General features: G+C 45.3%; 1 protein-coding gene across 1 annotated transcript in view; it reads right to left on the minus strand.

Annotated features, from left to right (window-relative positions):
* The window catches only part of C8B (complement C8 beta chain), a 38,771-nt gene extending 16,264 nt beyond the window's left edge, over positions 1 to 22,507 (minus strand). Inside the window, exons 1-7 of the mRNA XM_077891927.1 lie at positions 22,318 to 22,507; positions 15,526 to 15,682; positions 12,235 to 12,376; positions 10,137 to 10,278; positions 7,552 to 7,684; positions 5,374 to 5,571; positions 1,090 to 1,330 (exon numbers count right to left, since the gene is read on the minus strand). Coding sequence (XP_077748053.1) covers positions 1,090 to 1,330; positions 5,374 to 5,571; positions 7,552 to 7,684; positions 10,137 to 10,278; positions 12,235 to 12,376; positions 15,526 to 15,682; positions 22,318 to 22,409 — 1,105 coding nt within the window. The 5' untranslated portion in view covers positions 22,410 to 22,507. The remainder of the gene's footprint in view (positions 1 to 1,089; positions 1,331 to 5,373; positions 5,572 to 7,551; positions 7,685 to 10,136; positions 10,279 to 12,234; positions 12,377 to 15,525; positions 15,683 to 22,317) is intronic.
* Positions 22,508 to 22,723: the final 216 nt, after the last annotated feature.

Consider the following 22,723-nt stretch of genomic DNA (forward strand, 5'->3'; position numbering starts at 1 on the left):
TGTCAACTGTGTGACCCAGGTCATGTCACCTGGCAAGTGCCATGTGAGAGAACACTGGATTGGGAAGCAGGAGTCGTACCTTATGCCTGTTGTTGGTCATGAGTGGAAAGTCCTGTAATTATATGTGTAGGGAGAAGAGATTGTCGAGGCGCAATGTAAGGTGAATATTAGTTTGGAGGCTATTTTAATAATCTGTGACCTTAGACCTTGCTACTTAAAATGTGGTCTATGGATCCACAGCACTGATATCATGTCAAAGCTTGTTAGAAATGCAGAATCCTGGGTTTCACCTCAAACTTACTGATGGGACCTGCTAATTGACTGGAAGGAAAGAAATACAGTCAAGGTTGATTCCTAGGTTTTTGGCTTGAGCCACTGGCTGGATGGTGAAACCATTCTGAGATGTGGGTGAGTATGGAAGACACAACTTTGGGAAAGAAAAGCAAAAGTTGACTTTCAGGACATGGTAAAGTTATGATGGTCATTGGACATTCCAATGGTGATGTCAAGGAGACATTTGGATGTAAGCTCCTGGGTGTAGGGAAGAGAGCCAGGGTGGAAATATTGTTGAGTTTTCCATATGTTGAAGGCACTTGGGATCCCTGGGTGGCGCAGCGGTTTAGCGCCTGCCTTTGGCCCAGGGCGCGATCCTGGAGACCCGGGATCGAATCCCACGTTGGGCTTGATCCTGGAGACCCGGGATCGAATCCCACGTCAGGCTCCCGGTGCATGGAGCCTGCTTCTCCCTCTGCCTATGTCTCTGCCTCTCTCTCTCTCTGTGACTATCATAAATAAATAAATTTAAAAAAAAATGAAGGCACTTAAAGCCATGAGGCTGGATGCTGTTGTCTAGATACAATAGCTGTAGAAAAGAGGACCCCCAGACACAGGTTTGGGTGCAGGAGGACCAACATGAACAGGTTATGACAAGGGGAGAACTGCAAGTGAAACTATAGCCAGGAAGGGAGAAGGGAACTAGGAGCAGAGCTTATAACTCTTCTCCCACCAACTAAGGGAAGCGTCTCTCCACAACCTCACAGAGCTTGTGTGTGCCCCAGCAGCAAAGCCATAGTCCCCTGGGCCGTGTACCTGCTCTCTCCATGGCTTCTTTGTTCATAATGAGCGTGTATTCATAAATGCCCCCCAGCACAGCCTCTGTGATGTAGTGGGTCCCGAAATCACGGAAGAGATCTCTGTACTCCCCATAACTGTACTCCAGGGGCAGCAGCTTGACTCTCTGAAGGAATTCGTAATGGAGCATGAGGCTTCTGGGTTTCAGCTTGTAATGTGCTACTTCAAGGTCAGAGCGCGCGTGCAGAAATGTGCTTTTCTAAATGAAATACCAACATGGGAAAACCAGACCTTTAAAGTTAGGAATCTGGAACGAGAAGATGAACTTTACAAATACCATCCAACGTTCTTGGCCTGGGGTCATCACTCTTATGATTCCTTGAGGATACTTGAGGGAAGACGGCCTCTTTGATGAGCTTTCATTTCTCATAAATATTCCGATGTCCTTTCAGCTTGGGAGAGCTTGCTCTTAACTCACTTCCTTACAATAGCAAAGAGGGAATGAGAAGGGTAGGTAGCCAGAAGCAGACATGGCGGGGAGCAGCAGGTGCACATGGGCCCACTCTGCTGGGATACAGGGTCTGCCTGCCTGCAAAGGCAGCCTCCTTGTTTATGCTTTTCAAATTCTGAAGAAAGGCATCTCAAGAAAGAGTCAAAGTGGTGCTTTAGGAAGGCCAGACATTGCAGTATGGTGGGTCAACATACTACAGCTTGCGCACCAAATCAGGTGCCTGGTGTTACAGATGGAGTTTTACTGGAATGTAGCCATGCCCTTTCATTCATGCACTGGCCATACCTGCTGTCCCCCTACAATAGCAGAGCTAAGGAGCTGTGATAGAGACTCTACAAAGCCTAAATTATTTACTATCTGGCCCTTTACAGAAAAAAGTTTGGTGACCCGTGGTGTGGGGACCAGACTGAAAAGATGGTGATGCTAGGTGAAGTGCAAGCATCCAGGAGGTATGAATATAATAAGGCTTCTTATACTGGGGTGTATAAAGAAGGAGAGCTAAGAGTGAGAAATGTCCATGAGGCACATTCTGCCCCAGTCTTAAAACTTCCTGCTAGTTTGACCTACCTATTCTAGAAGGCCATGCTAGTTCCCATGGTGCCTACTGCCCAGGCCCCTCATTGCTTCCTGGCTTCCCCTCACTTCATTCTAGTCCTGCCCCAGAGACTCACAACTCTCCCTTCTTTCTTACCCTTCCAAGCTAAGCAGTGCTCTGTTCATAGTTTTTCTAAATATTGTAGGTTTCATCTCTCGCTTGGATTTTGAGAAAAGCCTTTCCACCGATCTCCTTTCTTTCTCTAGCCTGCTTTCAATGCACCAATCAGAGTTGATGTCTTAAAACCCTAAGAGTATTATGGGCATGTCTTGTCTCACTGTGCTTCATAGATACTATGTTTTTGCAACCCTGCATCAAGCAAGGCTATCGGCACCTTTTGCCAACCGCATTTGCTCACTTTGTGTCTCTGTGCCCCACGTTGGTACTTCTTGCAATACTTCAACATTTTCTTTATTGTTATTTTTGTTATGGTCATCAGTGACTATGACTTGCTGAAAGCTCAGATGATGGTTAGCATTTTCAGCAGTATTTTCAATTAAGGTACGTCCATTGTTATTTCAGACATAATGCTACTGTACATTTAAGAGACATAACTTGTGTGTGCCCTGGGAAACCAAAAAATTCATTTAGCTCACTTTATTGTGACATTCACTTCATTGTAGTGGTTTGGATCCAAGCCTGCAATATCTCTGAGGTATACCTGTATTACAATGCCCCCTGGGCTTAAAACAAAACCCTGCATTGGCTCTCTATTGTCTCCAGAATAAAATCCATTCCCTCACTGTGAACATAAGAATTCATACTCTGTCCGCTGGCAGTGAAGTATTCTTCCCATACTTTCCTATTTTCCACCACCCACACCATACATCAGCATCCGTGTAACTTCTCATTTTTCCCCAAATCTGCCATTCTCTTTGTAATATGATTTTTCACATGCTGTTCCTTCTGCTTTAAATGCTCTTTCCTCCCTTGTCTTCTTGATGCCCATCTACTTATATTTTAAACACCTGCTCAGCTACTGCTGCCTTCATGGCACCATCTCTGAATTTCCCACTCCATTCTCCAGGATGCCACTGCACTTTGCTTATATTTCCCTTAGAGCACATACCATGCTGTATTACTACTGATAGAAAAAAATTTGAGAATTAGTTATCTGCATACACATTTACCTCTCTTCCTAGAATGTGAGCCTCAAGGGAAGAATCAGGATGTATTTGTCTCTAGCCCTAAGTCTACTAAAGTGCTCAGAACACTTAAGCATGCTCTAACTGGCTATCTGAATCAGAGAGGTGGGGAGAGGGCAGGGAGCAGGAGAAAGGGAAGGAGTAAATGGATGGCATCCTTGTTTGCTCCCAACAAAATATGTTCCTTTACATCAGTCCCACCCTTCATCACTATATTTCAGTCTTTCTTTTTAAAGATTTTACTTATTTATTCATGAGAGACACACACACAGAGGCAAAGACATAGGTAGAGGGAGAAGCAGGCTCCCTGTGAGGGGCCCGACGCAAACTCAATCCCAGGACCCTAGGATCATACCCTGAGCCGAAGGCAGATGCTCCACCACTCAGCCCCCAGGCGACACTATATTTCAGTCTTAAACACCTACTAAGTGCCATCGTAAGTCTAAAGATGAAAGAAACAGCCTGTGCCACCAAATGGCTCAGAGCACAGATAAGGAAAAACATGCAAAGACCATAACAATCTTGTTAAAGTTTACTACTCATTTTCTGGTGGTTGGTATTTCAGCAGCAGATATTTCTAAGCCCTTCATCACTTTTTCCTCATATGAATCATTATAGATGACTTGATTTCCTCCATGTTCCACTCAGATTAATTTTCTAACATATTGCACCCATGTTGAAAATGCTCAGGGACTAGAGAATAAAATGCATTTTCCTCACTCAAGAATTCAAGGTTCCTCAGGGCTGCCTGTCACCTGCTTCTCCAACATCATATCCCTTTACTTCCCGGTTCAATGACTCCTCTTCCACCAACTCACAGGCTTTGACCTCCATCTTAGAGGCAAGGGGGAGCAGGTGCCATGATTAGATTAGGATTGTAGAAGTGTCTTTCTGGCAGCACATAAATCTGAAGGGGCAAGTCGGGAGACAGGAGACCCCTCAGGGGGACCAAGCAAGAGGTGCAAGGATCCAGGCTAGTTAAGATATAATCAGAGTTAGATTAAGAAATATTGGAGAGTGACACTGAATGATTTGATGGCCAAAAAATGTGGAAATGAAGAGAAGAGAGAGTGAAATACTATTCAGAAATGCTTAGCCTAGAAAAGTAGAAGGGAACAAATGCTATTTAACGTGGAAAATTTGGGAGGAAGAGATTGCTTTGGAATGTCCACGAGGCATCCAGGTAATGATGCCCAAAGAGTGTGCAGTGCAGGTCAGAATGTAACAGAAAGGTCAGAAGCAGCGATGAAGGTGCACAGTTTGCCCTCGTGGTGGTGGGGGGTGAACAGAAGAGGTCACCTGGTATGGCTGAAGGGTAAGAAAAAGAAAAGATGACCTCAAATTAAATAAAGAGCAGGAGAGGAGATTAGAACCCAGAAAGGGAAGTGATGAGGAGCAGCAGGCAAGCAGGGGGAACAGGTGTGTGATGGTGTGGCTGACTCTACCAGATGCCCTAAGAGGTCGGAGAAGAGGTCTTGGGTGACATTCTGGAGGGGGACTTCAGCTGAATATTTAGGATAAAAGTTAAACTGCTGGGGGTGAAATACCTCCAGAGATGATTTGGTCTGGAAAAGCTACAATCTCAAGCTTAATGAAAACCATGGTGGGGTGGGGGCGCCTGGGTGGCTCAGTCAATTGAGCTCAGGTCATGATCTCAGGTCATAGGATGGAGCTCTGGGCTCATTGTGGAGTCTACTTGTCCCCCTCCTTCTGGCCCTCTGTGTGTTCTTTCTCTCTCTTAAATAAATCTTTTAAAAAAATCTTTAAAAAAAAGAAAACCATGGGATAAAGTTCACCAGAAAGGGAGAGAACATAAATATAGAAGAAGAAAGTAACTATATGCCTCAGCCTGGTCTTTCTAAAAAGTAAGTCCGTATAAGACCATGCTTTTGTGTGTGTGTGTGAGAAGATTATCAAGACCACAGAAATATACCTGGTTATGAGGCTTAGTAGTAATGGGGAACACAGACACATCTAGGCATGAAAATTCAAATGGAAAAATACATACATAATAAAAATACATACATTAGAGAGCAGTAGAGGGTACTTACGGTGTGAGAGAATCGCTTGATTCTGCTAATAAAATGTTTGCCATTATCACTTGCCATGCTAATGCCAAATTCAAATATTTCAGGTATTTTAAAACCAAAGCTGAAACTGGATGTGCTTCTTTCTGTCTTTGTGATGTTATGTTCGAAATCTGAGTACGACTCATATGCTGTCAGTGCAAATTTGTATTTGCCTTGGGTCTAAAGGAGGAAAAAAGAGAATGTCTCATTTCATTTGACTCACATCAGTTCAATACAAGTCAACAGATCTCCACTGTACTTTTCCTGTGTGTAAGGCTCTCCAACTAGAGGCTCTGGATACAGAAACCTGAAGGCCAACTGGGGCCCCAGCCCTATGGCTCCCAATCCAGTAGGAGAGAGAGATTGTGGGAGATACTCAGAGTGGGTGCTTGATTTGAGTTTCAGCTGGTAGAAATGCAAGAGAACACTCTGGCCTGGGGACTCGGCTTAGGCAAAGTCCATTGGAAAGAAGAGGACGCATTCTACAAAGTTCAGGGATTCTAGTGTGGTTGACCCAGAAGATGCAACAGTGAGAGGAAGGGACAGGTGTTGTGAGGGTGTGTGCTGGCAAAAAAACGTTGAGGTTTCTGCATTACTAGAGGCTCTGAAATGTGGACTTAATCCAAAGATGAACCAACATAGACATAGCTGAGCCTCCAAAAGATCATTTTGGGATAACACAGAGGTTGCACTGGAAGGAATGGATCTAGGGTCAGAGAGACAGGCCAGTGTGGAGGCTATCAGGGAAGAGCAGCTGATAGTGGACGAGGCCTGGTCAAAGGGGGTGCAGCAGGGATGAAGTGGCATGGAAGGAAAGTGTCTGCCAGAGAACTTAGAAGAGCTGCTTGCTCAAAAATCAGTGTGTATTGTTCTGTGCACAGGGGAGCTGCCAAATGGCCTTGGCGGGATGGCCTTGGAGGGACCAGTCCCCACGGGTCTCCACTCATACACGTCAGCTGCCGGTTGCCTGCAGTTCCCGTAACACTCAGCTGCTGAGGAAGGGAGAAGTGATTCCCAGTGTGGCCTGGGGTAAGGTGGCCTGAAGTGGAACACGTCACCACTGTTTTCCAGTTGAGCAACCTTGGATGACCAATGTAACCTCTGTATGCCTCAATTTCTTCATGTGTAAAACAGAGATGATGATTGTTCCTCCCATTAGGCTTGTTCTGAGGATTGAATCTATGTGGATAAAACACACACAGTGCCTGACTCGACACTCCGAAACCACTGGCTCTGCAGAGGGAAGACCTACGATGTATGTCCTGCCGGGTCAGGGGCTATTTCAACTGCGATGATAAATGGCTGCGCTGAGATCTTCCCTTGAAAGTAGAGACCAAGGAGGGGAATGGCAGTGGGTACTGTAGGGCAGGCTGTGCTCGTCCCTGGGCTTTTTTTTTTTTTTTTTTTTTTTTGCCACTAAGCATGCATGGGGAGAAGAGGAGGAGGAGGAGGCCCAGCATGGAGAAGGATCTCAGCCCAAAGTAAGGCTGGAACTCACATCCTTCCTTTGGATCTCCAGCGTGTATGTGCGTTGTGTGTCCCAAACCCCACTCTCTGTGCATATTGCGTTGAAGTTTGCATGTTCATAGCAACACAGGCTTATATTGACAGAGCCAGTTTGGATTTAAGAGGCTTCGCAGAATGCTGGTTCTAATAGATGGGGACTGGCAGCAACAAGAAAGCGGTTTACATTTCCTGAGGACTCACCATGAAGCCAGGGGTTTGCTGCGTGTGTTACGCATTTTTACACGTGGTCTCACTGATCCTCGCAGAACCCTTCCAACCCTCAATGTAAAGACTGAGAAACTGAGGCTCAGAGCATGTAGGGTTACTCGGGTGCTATCCTGCACAGTCACCCAGTCTGTGAGTCTCTGAATCCGAAGCTCTACTTCTGTCTTCCAGCAGCTCTGATGCTGTTGCTCAAATAATTCTGCTGCTGCAACTCTTGCTGTTACTGTACGTGGCACGCCGGCCTCACCACTCTGCCCAGAGGAAGGAACTGTCCATTTTACATATAAAGGATGGAAGCTCAAGGAGAAGTGATACATCCACGCTCACCAGCTAGCAGGCCGCGGGGCAGAGCCTCGACTCCCGGCCAGCTGGCTCCTTAGAACACGCTCCTTCCCTTGCCCCGGCAGTGGCCTCCTGGCCGTCACATACCTGTGGGGTGTAGCTTTCCACATTGTAGGGCTTCCTGAATCTCGTGTTCAGTATGTAATGGGGGGAGCATCCTCCGGCGTAATACCTGTGATCGAGTACTGGGCCCTCAAAACTGTTGGTGAACAGATTTACCCTGCAGGGAAGGCATGGAGAGGGGGGAGAGGTTAGGGTCATCGGTTTATGTAATCTTGACTGGTAGACCCTCATGATGAAACCAAATCTCCTCGGTGGAGGAGATCTGTCTCCTATACCTTCAAGATATTTGTCTCCTATACATTCAAGGTCCCCAGTATCTGGTCCAAACCAGCTTTCCAGCTTCACCTCTGGCCCTTCCCGACCACGATCACATACCCTAGTCCCATCCATTTGGAGATGCTTAATCTTCCACCAGTGTGCTCTGCTCCTTCTCTTTTGCAGAAGTGCTGTTCCCTGTACCCAGAACGCCTTTGCAGCCACTCACTGTTTTATCTCTTTCTTGTCTTGAAAGATTGAGCTCTGTTGTTGCCTTGGACGTCCAACACTTGCTGTGCTTGCCCCCTCAAGGAGTTATCACTCTGTACTTTACCATTAGCTTAGGAGAATGGCTTAACAAAATAGCTAAGAACATGAACTCCGGGGCCAGACACCTGGAGTCAAATCCCTGTTCTGCCATTTACTAGTAATGTGACCTCGGGCAAACCAGCTAGCCTCTCTGTACCTCGGTCTCGTCATCTGTAAAATGGGCACGAGGACAATTCCTGCTTCATGGTGTGAGGATTACATACACCCACTGTGTTCAAACACTGCTTGGTCTATGATAAATGTTTGGTATTATTTGTCCCACTAGACTGTGTGCCCTCGAGGGTGGTGGTTTCCTTCTTCAATCCTCCATGATCTCCATCACAAGACACTGAATGATTATCATTTACCTAGGAGCTAACTGGAACCAGACCAGCAGTGGGTGGCTCTTTGTACGGATCACCATATATAGTGTCCCGCCAAGCCCCGGGCAGCAGATATCATCATGTCTGTCTAGAATGGATGAAAATCCAGGCTGTAGCTTTATTTCTCACTGCCTCCCGAGGCAGGCCTCCATCCTGCCCAGCTATGACTGCTACTGAAAGCTCTTTTTTTGTGTGGTTGGAAGGAGTTCTGTGTTCCCTCAGCTTCTGCGCACTGGCCTCAGTTCTGTTCCTAACAGAATCATCTCAGGCTCTCTTCCCTGTGACAGAGTTTCATGCATCATAACAATGTCTATACATTTATTTTTATGAACCAGTACAATGATGTGTTTACTTTGTGGAGGCAGCTGTTGTAATCGACTTACAAATATTGGCTCATTTAATCCTTATAAGGATTAATCGTTAAGACATATCGATTATAAAAAAAAAAAGACATATCGATTATGATGATGGTGCTTATTTCACAGAGGAGGAGGGTAAGGTACAGAGGGTAACTGACCTGCCCAAGGTCTTACTGCCAGTCTGCATCCTCCCCACCACATAAGCTCTTTGCTTGTCTGCTACAACCACAGTAGCTTATTTGATCCTTATAGAACTTGAGGGAAGGATATTATCGACTTCCTTCTACAGATGACAAAACTGAAGCCCCGCCTACAAACGTGCCTCCCGCAAGGTCCCAGGGCCAGTGAGCTGTCCTTCCATCTCCTCCTACGTGATCCAGTCTGGCTGACTTGGAATATCCACTCTGTTGACCTCTTAGTCATGTGAACCTAGGAACTCTCTTAACTTTTCTAGGCCTCAGTTTCCTTATTGAGGAGGTGGAGATTATAGTCACTGGTTTAGAAGTGGTCCTGAAAGCAGGTCTTCCCCATATGAGGAGTATCTCTCTCTCTGATGACAACCTTTAAGGAGTGAGATTTGATTTATGTTTAGGAAGAAAGTGAATTCCACTCAGGGTTACTGTTCTCCCCATACTGCATCATATACGATGACTTCTAGTACATGTGAGGGGAGGCTCTCACCCTTCCTCTTGGAAACTAAGAAGCTGCAGAATGTGGCAGGAAATCAGGGAAAACACCAGGCTAGCTTGGTCCCTTTTGATCTCACTCCTCTGATCTCTCTAGAGGATTAGAGCAACTCAGAGATCCCCAGAAGCTTGAAATACAGACTGCAGACCCATCTTGGAAATCCATTTCTTCACTAACAACTTAGGGGCCTAACCTCTGGGCCAGGCCCTATGCTGGGGCCTAGATATACAGAAGCAGATTAAAACCTCCCCTGAAAGCTGTCAATAGGATTTGGAGGTGATGCTTAGAAAGCACCTAACACAGTCACATAACAGGTGTTAAATAAACATTCTCCCCCGCCCAGCCCCAGGGTGAAGCCTGGATGGTCTCCACACAGCTCTGTCCCTAGTGTTCCTAGCCCAGCCCTCTGTGTGGCCTGTACCTCTCCTCAAGACATGTCCCTGGAGCTCCCTGGAGCCTTCTTCAGAGAGCGGCTACAAGCATCCACTTACACCATAATCTTTTTTCAGAAAGGTAGAAAGGAGCAACTCTGCCAAAATCAGCTCCCTTCCTCTCAAGCAGACTGACATTTGATTTTGTGCCTTCCTATCTATACGGCAGAAAGACAGTGACTTACCCACTGGCCAGACGGCCGATTGCCCAGTACTGTTCCATTTCATGCTGACATTTTTTATAAATCCTCCTACAGTTCGCTTCATCAGACTGGTCTCCACAGTCATTGTCCCCATTGCAGAGAAGTCTGCGGTTTACACACCTCCCTGTAAGGAGAAAGAGTGTTACCTATAGTCACATGGCTGCCAAGAGGGGAACAAACATGGGATGAGCACCAACTATGGCCAGACATGCTCCTGGGTCTTTCATGCCACTTTGATTAGTCCTCATGTATCAAGGTGGGTCAGTAGGGCATTAACATTCTTCCCCCCAAGAAGCCAGTATTGCATTTCCCAATGCACTTGGAGGGGAGATTATTAAGGATGGGGAAAGGGAAAGTGTGTGGGCAGGATCAAAGTGGCCAGACAGGAGGGAAGTCTAGACTTCTCTCCCTGAGGCTGGCTAGGGTCCTGCAGGGTCCTGCACATTGCTACCTGTGTGACCTTCCACAGGTTACCTGACCTCCCTGCCTCAGTTTGCTCATTTGTAAAATAGGGAGGTCATCCATTCTTAACCGCCCCCCCTTGTTGGGGGGTTTAAATGAATAAATGGAATGGTAGTGGCTCATGGTAAGTGCTAGATAAGAGTCATTCCTCTAATTACTGTTTGGGTAGGCCAAATGCCCATGGCTGGTAAATATTTGCAACAGGATTGGAAACTATGGATTTCTAATCACAAATTCTTCCCACTGAGCAACACCAACTTCAACACCATAGCCATTTAGATTATTTTTAAGCTTTAAAAGTATTTGGACTATATATTCAAGATTTGCAGCACTTTTGCTTCCTTTAAATGTCTTACCCCCCTGACTTGACTCCCTTTCTTATTTACATATTCTTGGGGGATAAAGCCTGTAAGACAGGTGACCCTGTTTCTTTAGGTGTGTCTGATCATTTATAACCAATATTAATAGTAGAAGAATATCAATCTGGTCTTCAAACATTTCTTACAAGGCACTTAAACTAAAGCCTGCCTGAATAACCATTATGACTCTGGTCAGAATCATGGAACACTGGCCATAATGAGTCCATGGACACACCGTAAAAGTCTTTCAGATTTATTACATAGAATCCTGCATTTGCAATAAGCCCTAGAAATTCCTCTAAAAATCTCTAACTCTTTCCTGAAAAATCCTGAAGCACAGTCCACATGAGTAAAGTGACTGTAGAGAGTTGCAACAACCATCTAGATAGTTTGGGTCAAAATACTCGGAGTTCTGTGGCAGACTTTGAGAAATAGGCACAGGTTTGCTTGAATTCATAAGATGAATGAGTTGGAAAGACAAGTGTTGACTTAGTTCTGCAGCAGATGATTATTTATTTCCTTCCCTCTGTCCATCCATCTGTCCTTTTTCTCCTTTACTTCCTTTAACCAAAAAATTTTACTGACTATATCACATATTAGGGGCCATGCTATACTTGGTTATGCAGAAATGCAAAAGTCAAGAACTATCTCTGCAAAAACTGTTCAGAGATAAATGATCTAACCACCTGTGTAACCATTGTAGGTACTGAGCCCCAAGCTGTACTGAGCCCCAAGCCTCTGAGAGAGGCAGCGCTGCAAAGAATATTCATATCCATTGTGCCACTTAATGCTTAGAGCACGCTTGTAAAGTACTAACATCACTTTCAATTTTGTTGAGAGGACCAACATGCAGAAAGATTAAGTGACTTCTCCTAGGTCACAAAGTCAAAATGAGACTTGACTCAGGATTCCTGATTCCAGCACACGTTCTTTTGGTGTCCTTCACGTCAGTGAATGTAATTTGCATCCCAAATTTCTCGCCGCAGCTCTTCTACTTACCTGCTGTATGATGTTGGGCAAGTAACTTCCCCAAGTCTCAATTTCTTCATTCATTCAGTGGAGATAATATTAACACCTACTCTATAGGGCTGTTTTTGTGAAATAATACATGTAAAGAGAGATCAAGGAGGACAAGGAGGCCTCCCAGCCTGACATATGACCCTGACCTTGAGCACTAAGCTATGGCCAGTCCCCCCCATCATTAGGTCTCATCACTTCATTTGCTAGATTTCCCCTCCCACTCCTGCATCCCTTTATACCTGTCTGTGCGCACACAAAGCCTTCACATCGCACTTGGCTTCTGCATGGTCTGCTGGTAACACAGTCTTCAACTTCCTTGTCAGAGAAGTTACACGGTTCCCCATAGAACTGAGAGGGCCGGAGCAAGGAGGCATGTCTGTACTATGGCAGAGAGGAGCAAGGTGAACCAGGGGCAGAGGCTCGGGGACCTCAGGAACTGAGGGGTACACTCCGGGGTCCATGTTGCAATTGGCTGTTGGCTTGCCTGTTTGAACTAGACTGTGAGCTCTCTGAGGGCAGAGACCTTGCCTTTGATCTCTGCAGCTCCAGTGATCAATAAAGATTTGCTGAATGGGAGAAAAACCCTGGCTTCAGAGTCAAAGGGTGAGTAGACCAGTTCAATAGGGTGAGTAGACATAGCCAGTTCAATAATACAAAACCACAATCTCTCAGCTTGATTACTCCAGTGGGTTGATTCAAGTGGGTTCTTGTTTACTTAGTATCTTATAAATGAAAAAGCAGGGGCACCTGACTCTGATACTTTGTAGTTATGTGATGTTGGCAAGTTACTTAACCTCTGTGATCTCATTTTGTTAAATCTATAGAGTAGGGGCAATGAATTACCTAAACACACAGTTACCGAGTTTCAATTACATATATGATTTATATGTGAAATCAAATTATGTTGTCTGGTACGTAGCTGGCACACAATTTCTTATACTTATTTTTCTTTATTATTATTAATAATTTTTAGCAGTCAATATTTCTCTAACTTCCTGTTTGTTTATTCCAAAAATACTGAATTTCTAGAACATTAATTGAGCCACCCAATGTTGAAAAGGTAGGTGTTTATGCTTGTTTGTATTTTCTTTTTTACTGAAGTACAGTTGACAATGTTACATTAGTTTCAAGTGCATAACACAGTAATTCCACAACTCTATACATTACATCATGCTCACCACAAGTGTAACTACCATCTGTCACCATGCAACGCTATTATAATATCCTTGATTATATTGCCTATGTTGTACCTTTCACCCTGGGACCTGTTCATTCCGTAACTGCTTATTTATTTGGTTTTAATCATGGTCCTGGCCTCTAGCATGCTCTCAAAGAGGTTGTCACAGATGGTGGTGGTGGTGATGGTAAGCACCAGCCAGTGACAACACAGTGTGATAAGGAAAGACAGACTGCTCCTTAAACTGTTAGGGGCATCCCTGATGCAAACTCAGAGATGCAAAGAGAGTAGAGATATCAGGCAAACAGGAAGAGGTGGCATGAGGAGGGTAGAGAAGAATAATCTGGATGGAGAAAACTGCTATACCAAACCTGAGAGACTAGAGTGTGCCTTGTTTCAGAATGCAAAAAGAAATTACTCATGGCTGGAGAGAAGGGTACAAGAGGGCAGATGGCCACGGGTGGAGGGAGATATAGCCAGGGACAGGTAACGCGGGGTCTCCCAGACCTCAGTTAGGTTAGGTTCAGCATTTTACTATGAGGCAATGAGAAATAATTCCCAGGAGAAAGTAATCAGAGTTGGTGGCTTCCAAATCTTAGTTGTAGGTAAGAATCTGGTGCAACAAAAGGATACAAACCAAGGTAGCAGCCCCTTTGAAGAATGCCATGGTAACCAACCATGTTGTTAGCTAACCATGTTGGATAGTGTCTGGAAATCCTGCCCCACCCCCAAATACAGACAACCATTCACCCATGCTCTTTTGCACTTCCAGAGGGTCTTTCTTCTTGGAAGGCTGAGACTGGCAGGACAGAGATGAGGTCTGCAAAGAATATGCTAGATGACCAGCCCCAGGCTCCAAAGACAAAATGGGTTTGAGGAACGTGGAAATGATGAAAAGAGACATCTCGAAATGCCAGTAGGAAGGTTTTGATACTCCCAGCCAGTGACCCTGCAGAGAGTGATGATGTCCACTGAGGGCAAGCGCGTAACAAGCTCCGAGTGAAGAGCTCTGGCTGGCTGGCTGGCTGACTCGCACTGAGTCTTCCTGGTTTATGGGGCAGATGAAGCAATTATACAGATAATTGGATTGATGTTGATAACTTCAGCAATAAAGCTCACTTTGGGAATGGAATGATCCAGCTTGAATCTTCACAAAGCTCCAGTTAACTGTCCTGGGCTCACTTTCACAACCTCATTAGGGTCTTAGCCCATGGATGCTTTGATGTCCTGAGGAGTTGGGGAAATGGCGATTGTTCTCTCTTCTCTGACACACCTGCTCTGCCCACAGCTGGGATCCTGGGTCAGCTCTCTTAGGACAAGGGAACCTGAATAACAAATACTGCAAAGACCACGTGGTTTATTTGTTGTTGTGAGGTTGTTTTATGGGAAAACACCATGCAAGAAGCCAGAAGGCTGAGTTCAAGGCCTGTTATTTGCTACCAGGTGAATGTGACAAACCACCCGTTCTGAGTCTGTTTTACTCATCTGCCTCACGGAAAGTGTCACAACTGTCTTCCCTTTCTTACAGAGGTGTCATAAAATATCATGAAATCAAACAATATACATTTATGGAGCACCCATTATGTTCCAGAAATTTAACTGCACCGAATTCTATACAGAACTGAATAAACCTTCAACAGCTCACCATTTAACATAAAGGTAAACAATTAAGGGAAAGTAAGTGACAGGAAGAATACAGAGCTATTACAGCTCAGAGATGGCCTATCTAACTGAGCATATGGCTGAGAAGTCAAGGAGAGGCTCAGAGAGGTGGCTTATAAGAATTTCAAATCATGAGTATGTGTTAGCCAGTGATGGACATGGGGAAGGTCACTCCAGCCTGAGGAAACAGCATGAATAAAGGCAGAGAGGGCATGAGAAGTGGTCAGAGAGAGTCAAGTGTTCTGTGTGCTGGAGCAGGGGACGTTTTATGGAGATGTCATCCAGGTCTATGTTCTGGAGGCCATGAATGTCATGAGTCTGGATTTGAGCCTAAGGGCCATGTGTAGACTTCAAATGGTTTCAAGCTGGGAAAAGACAGGCCAGACTTGCATTTTTGATAGCTCCTCTGGTTGCACAATGAAGATGCATTGAGATAGCAAAGTTGGAGGCAGTAAGTCAGAGAAGGAAGCTGTTAACAAGAGCCAGGAGAGATATGCTAGGAAAATAACTGGAAGGTCGAAGAAAGGATCTACTACTTGGAAGCACAGAGGAACAGAATTCATGAATTAAATAAGCCAATATTTATCGAGGTCCTACCATGTGCCAGTCACTGTCAGCACTGCCCCAGCCAATCTCGCTGAGAGATAGGGCTTCTTGAAGCTTACAGCTCCCCCCAGGCCAGAGTACTTACCCTTTTCTTCTGACAGGGATCACACATGGTCCAGGAGGACCAGCTGGACAGTTCACAATCAATAGGCATCAGCGTGACATCCACACTCCGTGTTTGTCTGCTCTTGGCAAGGCTCTCATTGACTGCGTTTGACTCAAGAGATTGTGGCCTTTCACTTCTACAGGATCATCATGAGAAAACACAGTCAAGTGTCAGAAGGGAATTAAGTATACATGCAACCATCCCTCCCACCCACTCAGTAAATATATATTTGCTCAATTATGTGAGGCTAGTAGTTTATAATTCAAGTATAGGTTAAGTCATCCAGCAAACAGTTACTGAACAGTCCTAAGTGCTTTACATTTTGGCTAGCTATGGTTGAAAGAGTACTGAGCTCAGAGCAGAAGATCAGCAGTTGGGGGATCTTGGGGTGCTTTTTCTACCTGTGTGAGTTCCACTTTTTCTCATCTATATAACGGGAGAACTATAGATATCCCACAAGGTTTTTTCTATGATTAACTAAGAAAGCACATATGAAAGCACTTTATAAACTCTAAACTGCTATAGATATGCAGGTAATACAACCACAGCTGGATAGAGGACTTTAAGCAAATCCCCCCTCTCTGCGGGTCTTGTGTTATGCTGTAGGAAAGGAGAGGTTTGAACTAGATGGTATTTTGTTTTTTGTTTTGTTTTTTTATTTTTATTTTTTGAAGGGGAGAGGGGCAGAGGGAGACAGAGAGAGCGACTCTTAAGCAGGCTCCATGCCCAGTACAGAGTCCAATGCCAGGCTTGATCCCACTACCCGGAGATCATGACCTGAGCCCAAATCAAGAGTTGGATGCATATCAACTGCGCCATCCAGACACCCCTGGACTAGATGGTCTTTAAGGCACCCTATCATGTTAAGAGTCCATGAAACATTGGCTGAGAACAAACAACATTCAGGGTACTGAGCTACAGGGACACAGGCACATAGAGAACACAGGCTCTGCCTTCTGGAACTCTCAGTTTGTTTTAGAATGGGAAAAGAGAACCAGATCTCCTATCTTAGCTCTTTGGGACTTTATCCATTAGGCAAAGTTTTTAAGCATGCAGGCCCCATGGCCAGAGCTTTGCTTTTTAGGGGCTACAGTATGGAGCCTGGGCAGGGGTGGGGAAAGCCTGGACGTGGGACAAGCAGGTAAGAGCCTCTTGGCAGTAGCACCAACGAGTGATGCGAGCTTGAACCATGGCAGCGTCTGGGGGAGAGCACTTGGGGAGGACAGGTATATGAGGCACTGCGCAGGTGGAATAGGAAGGCATTAGAGAGGAAGGGGTTCGAGCCGATGCTTGTTTCCTGTTTAGGAGCAAAAGGGCTTGTCGGGGAAGATGTGGTTGGGACATGCTGAGTTCCAGGTGCTCATGGAACACCTGTATAGAGTATTCAGCAATTGGTTCCTACGTGGGGTTCACACTCAGAAGAGAGATTTTCACAAGAGATATGGATCTGATCATGCAAAGCTATGGAAGAAGATGAGACTGTTCTTGAGAGGAGACAAAGGCCAAGGGTAAGTCCTTGCGGAACATCACTACCACCCGCAGACCAAGAAAGGTTGGTGCCCTGCCAGTCCTGAGCACAGGCAGCAGAGGGCAGTGGGTGGGGGCATAGGTGAGGCCAGGGTGGGTGGTGGGGAGACAGGCAGTGTCACATCTGCGGAGCAGTCAAGTGATGTGAGACCTGAAATACGCCCAGAAAGTAAGGGAACCCTTTTTGTTGAGTTCCTGGCACTCAGTGGGTCATTCCATAGAATGAATAAATGAACGTGTCACTGAATCTGTCTAGGCCTCCAGTTTCCCTACGTGTAACATGATGGGTGTATTATTAAGATTTTGCTTTTCTTCCATCGGAGAGCATATAACACTGTAAGATCTTTGTCATCTGTGTTCCTTTCCAAGACACGAGAGATGAGAAAGGAAACAGATTTGCTGAGCACCCAGGACGTGTCAAGACGCGAGCACGGAGTTTGACCTGTGCTATCTCACGGAGTCCCCACAGCAATGTGAGAAGACACTGCCGCTTGGATAGATGAGGGAAATGCCTGAGAGTCATACAGCTGGTTCGCGGTGGTCTGAGGGTCTTAGCTGAGGTCTGTTGGACTCTAGAACCTCTGCAACCGTTTCCCCAAACCGGGAACCAGGCCAGCATCCACTCTACCGGTGCCCTCCTTCTCCGTGCAACGCTTCTTCCCTCCTTGCGTCCAAGATTGAGTCATTAGGGAGAGCATCACAGAGCTTGACTCAAATACATAGTACATCACTCCAGACAAGGTCATTAACAATACATTCTCACTTGGCAAAAGTCCTAAAAAGAGTATAATATTAACTACAGTGAAATCCATCTCCACAACCGCCCCAGAGACCAGCAAAAATCAATTGCCTAGTAAAGTTGGATCTTTAACGAAAGGTCAAAGACTCTCCTGGAAACCACAGGTGGATGCTTTAAAATGGTTACTTGAGGCAGGATGCTGCACACCAGTGGGGGGGCTCAGAATGTGCTCTTATCTACTAATTTGCCCAGGTTTGACAAAACAATACTGTCTGTGATTCGGCTTCTCCTAAGTATATATTTGACAGCTCGGCAGGGTACCTTCTTCCTGTTTCAACTCAGAAACAGTTACATTGTGTTTTCAGCAATGATCAACCCAATTCTGGGCCACAATTGAGACGGGGTGGATAAGTAACAGGAGTGCACACACACACACACACACACACACACTATTCAGAGTCACAATTATTTTCCTCTCTAAGATTTGAAAGCCTGTTAATAGGCAAGATGATCATTTACAGAAGGAACTTGGTAAAAAGTAGTTAGAGCCACCGGATGTCTCATTTTTGTGCCCCATTTTCATTATGGAGGTGGCAATATAATGAAGTAATCAGCTGCGTAAATAGTATGTTTGTAAATTATAGCAGTTGGGATGTGTGTGGTTTATTAGCCCTACAAAACGCAAATCTGAAAGAAAGGCTGGCACTAAGTCGCATCTTTAAATCCTGGCCTCTGTGTAGGGATATAGCTAACGGCTCTCACACCTATGGATTTTTACAGAAATAAACTAGATGGACTTTTGACTCGCTGAATTGACTCTGTCACTCAAAATCCTCTGTATGGGGGATGCCTGGGTGGCTCAACGGTTTAGAGCCTGCCTTCGGCCCAGGGTATGATCCTGGAGTCCTGGGATCGAGTCCCACATCGGGCTCCCTGCATGGAGCCTGCTTCTCCCTCTGCCTGTGTCTCTGCCCCTCTCTCTCTCTGTGTCTCTCATGAATAAATAAATAAAATCTTTTTTAAAAAAAATCCTCTGTATGTTTTTAATGTTGAAAACTTAAACATGCCCAGAGAAGTACAGAAAATAAAGTAATAAACACTCATGTACTCACAACACAGGATTGGCAATTATTAACATTTTGGTATATTTCCTTCAAGTGTCTCTCATTCATTCATTCATTCATTCATTCATTATTGGAGAGAGAAAGAGAGAGCATGAGCAGAGGAGTGGCAGAGGGAGAGGGAAAGGGAAAATCCTGAGCAGACTCTGATGAGCTGAGCCCAATGTGAGGGCTCCATCCCACAACCCTGAGATCATGACCTGAGCCAAAATCAAGAGTTGGATGCTTAACCAACTGAGCCACCCAGGTGCCTCTAGTCTTTCTTTTTTTAAATAAAAATGAATAACCCTATACATTTCTCATCTGCGTGTGATACCAGTTCCAGTTCCATTTCCTTCTCCTCCTTTTCATAGGGAACTATTGTTAGGAATTTACACATATCCTTGAATCTTTTAAATATTTTTATGTATCTATCCATATGTGTGACATAGAACACTGTTTTTGTATGCTTTACTCTTACTGTACATATCATTGTGTAAATTGCTTTTGTCAATCTCTATGTCTGAGCCCAATGCTCGTTTGTTCATAAAGAGATCTTTACCTAGATATCCCATCAGAGGACATAAATTGCATTCGATTTATTCTTTTTCTTTTTTGAAGGACATTTACATATTCCCACTGTTTTTCCATTGCAAATAATACTACAATAAACACCCTGCTACAGGTTCTTGGAACATATCTCTCTACATAAGGAATGGCAGGGATGTGCCTTTCCTCGAGGTGTGTGGAAAGCTACTGCCAACATCAGGACATATTTCACTGGGTCCCTGTCTCTTACTCTCTTTCTAACAGGAGTTTCTGATCAAAATAAAGATGGATCCACCGAGTAAGGCAGGATTAGGTCAGCAGTAAATTGCAAGCCATCAGCTTATATAGATGCGGTATGTCAATATATTTTGGCTTTCTGTAGAAATGTCCTGACACAACAACTTTCTTGTCACACACAATTTGTTAGGCAGCTGCATCCCCTCTGCAACCAGCATCCTTTCTCTTTGCTAGAAGGGGCAGCCTCTGGGTGGCAGATTTTCAATTTCTCCTTTCTCTGTCAGTTGCCATTGTAGGCGTGAAATTTAAAGCAACCTTTCAAGGCAACAAATGTGTGGCCCAGGGACAGAGAAGGGGCATGGGTCCAGTAGGTCAGATACACAACGAGAGGGGATAATGCACTTGAGAGGTAGAATGGTGCAGGGTTACACAGGAGCTCTGGAACCAGAAAAAGTCTTGGATCTGAATCCATATTCTGTTACATATGAAGTAAGTAGCCTTGTGACAATGACATTATCTCTCAATCTTAGTTTCTTTTCCTCTCGGTTACACTGTAAACAACAGCACGTACCCCAGATAACCGTGAGGGATGAGAGCTCATGTAGCTCAGTGCCTGGCGCAGAGTGGCAATAAATAAGCCACCGGTCTGGTGACAGTGTGATGAGTTCATCTGGCTTGATTATAAGAAGAACTCAAGACAAGAAACTGTTCTCAGCTAACAGGAGGGAGGTCTCAGCTTCTCCTGTTTCAGAACTGAAGCCTGTTCTTCCACGCTTGACATGGAATTCAAATACCTGCTGCTTGCAGGGCTGCCCGGTGGAAATCACGGGGAGGGGCCGAGCACCACACCTGGTTTGAGACTGACAGAGTGAGTGAATCTCCTCCTCTCTTTGAGGATCATTTTGCTACTCTACACCATGTAAGTATGAGATTAATATCCACCTCTGGACATGGCTGGAGGGTTGAACAGGGCCTCTACTTACCCTCTCCTACCTCCGCTTCCTACGTCAGAGTGAACCTTCTAATGTATAAATATGATCATGTTGCTCCTTGGCTTAGAACTCTTCAATGGCTCCCTATTGCCTGGGAGGGTAAGAGTCAAGCTCCTTAGCCAGCACCCTAGTGTTCTTGGTCCTCTCTGCTCTGACCCTGCTCACTCCCACTTTGGTGGCACTCCACTGTGGCCTGTGCTCAAGGCCTCCTGAAATAGATTTGAAGCTTCAGGGACACACCAGGTTTGTCCTACTTCCATGTCTTTGTCTGTGGTGCTTCCTCTGCCTGGAGCTCCCTCCACTGCCTTGGCCGTTTGACAACACCTATTCATATATAAAGATTCAGTGTGAGTACCCTGTCTTCTAGAAGCCTTCCCACATACCCTGCATGCCCAGTAGAGCTGGTCACTCCCTCTCTTGGTTCCCACCTGTCCCTGTATCTTCTCTTGCAGCAGTACACATAGAGTGTGCTCACGTGCTGGCTTTCTCCATGAGAACACAAGCTCTCTGTGGCTTACTCATCTCTGTATCATGCAGGGGTCACTACTGTGGGCAGGGTTGCTATGAGCCCCTTCAAACCTCCATTCCAGACACATTTCCTCGGGTCCATAACCCTTCTCTGTGTATACAGAGTGTGTGCACCTAAGGAAGGCCTTGGTAACCTTGGTTCTTCTTGGGGCCAAGTTGAGATTCTTGACAATCATAATAGTTACTATTTGTTGAGTGCGCAATGCGTAGTGAGCACTCACCGTCCTGGTCTTAGGGACAGTGCCCAGTGACAGCTGAGTGCTAAACAGAGCTGAGACCAAGGCGTGTGTCCAATGGGTACTGGTGCTCCTCACGGTAAGTGGGAGGTTGTGCTCAGGAAACATTTATGGAATGAACAAAAGGAATAGCACTAACAGTCCTTCCTCCCAGAGGGTTGCTCACAAGGTGGCCTGGGACACCTGAGTGCTTCAGCATTCATGGTAGGGACTTTTCATGTAGAGAGGATGCCCCAATTGCCAAGTCACTGGCACTTGTCTCACTGAAGCTCAAGTTTGAGCTTTCACTCAGATAATTTCTTTAGCCTGTTTTATATCCTGTTAACAAAATGATGAAATAAATCAATTAGCATTTATCTGCTGAGAACATATGGAGTGTGTGTGTATGTGTGTATGAGAGAGAGCGAGAGAGAGAGAGAGAGAGAGAGAGAGAACGCCAGTGGGTGAGCAAGAGCACCTGAGAACCCAAAGAGTTTGGGTTGATGAGCAGATAGAGTGAGTCCCTCCCATAAATTAAAATCATTGATGTGAATTGGCTCTTTTTTCCATACACAACAAACCTTCTTTTGCATAAAGAATCACACCGGGGCTTTGTTCAGAACACAGAACAAGTATCCTATTCTTCTCAGCGTGACAAAATACATTCAAACATGTCAGTTTCTTCTGGGCACTTTTGTTGAAGTCAGATGCTTGGTTCCACAATAATTTCAAGGGAGTTGTTGATATTTTATCAAATGCATGCAAACTGCTTCAAGAGATGTTCCTTATTCAATAGGCACTCAACAAAGAGGCGGTCAGCACTCTGTGGCTTTATACTCCCTGTCACATGATTGACTGGGGAATCATGTGTGACCGTCACTTACCTGGAGCCAGGTAAACTGAGGCAGCCCAGAGCAGCACAGAGAAGAATCAGCTCTGCCAGTGCCCTCCACCCCTGCGGCGGAGATGTCTTCATTTTCAGTATGAGACCGAGCTTCTGCCGAGGCTCCTAGGTCAATGAAAGGTCCACGCAGGGAGCACTGCTGTCAGCTTCTGTCCCCATAGAGCAAACAGGTCAGCAAAGTAAACAAAAAATCAACAGTGACCGGAAACCCCTTAGACTTTGTACAGACAGAAACTTACCTATGACTCTGGACACCAGGGAGAACAATGGAAAGTTCTACACAAGAAAGAGGCAGCCAAAAGGACAAGCTGTTAGTGAGGATGAGGGGCTCGAGGTCCAGACTGCCTGGGTTCAAATCCTTTCTCTGCCACTTGCTCGCTTTGTCA

This window comes from Canis aureus, chromosome 3 (genome assembly GCF_053574225.1).
Source record: "Canis aureus isolate CA01 chromosome 3, VMU_Caureus_v.1.0, whole genome shotgun sequence".
Classification (NCBI taxonomy): domain Eukaryota; kingdom Metazoa; phylum Chordata; class Mammalia; order Carnivora; family Canidae; genus Canis; species Canis aureus.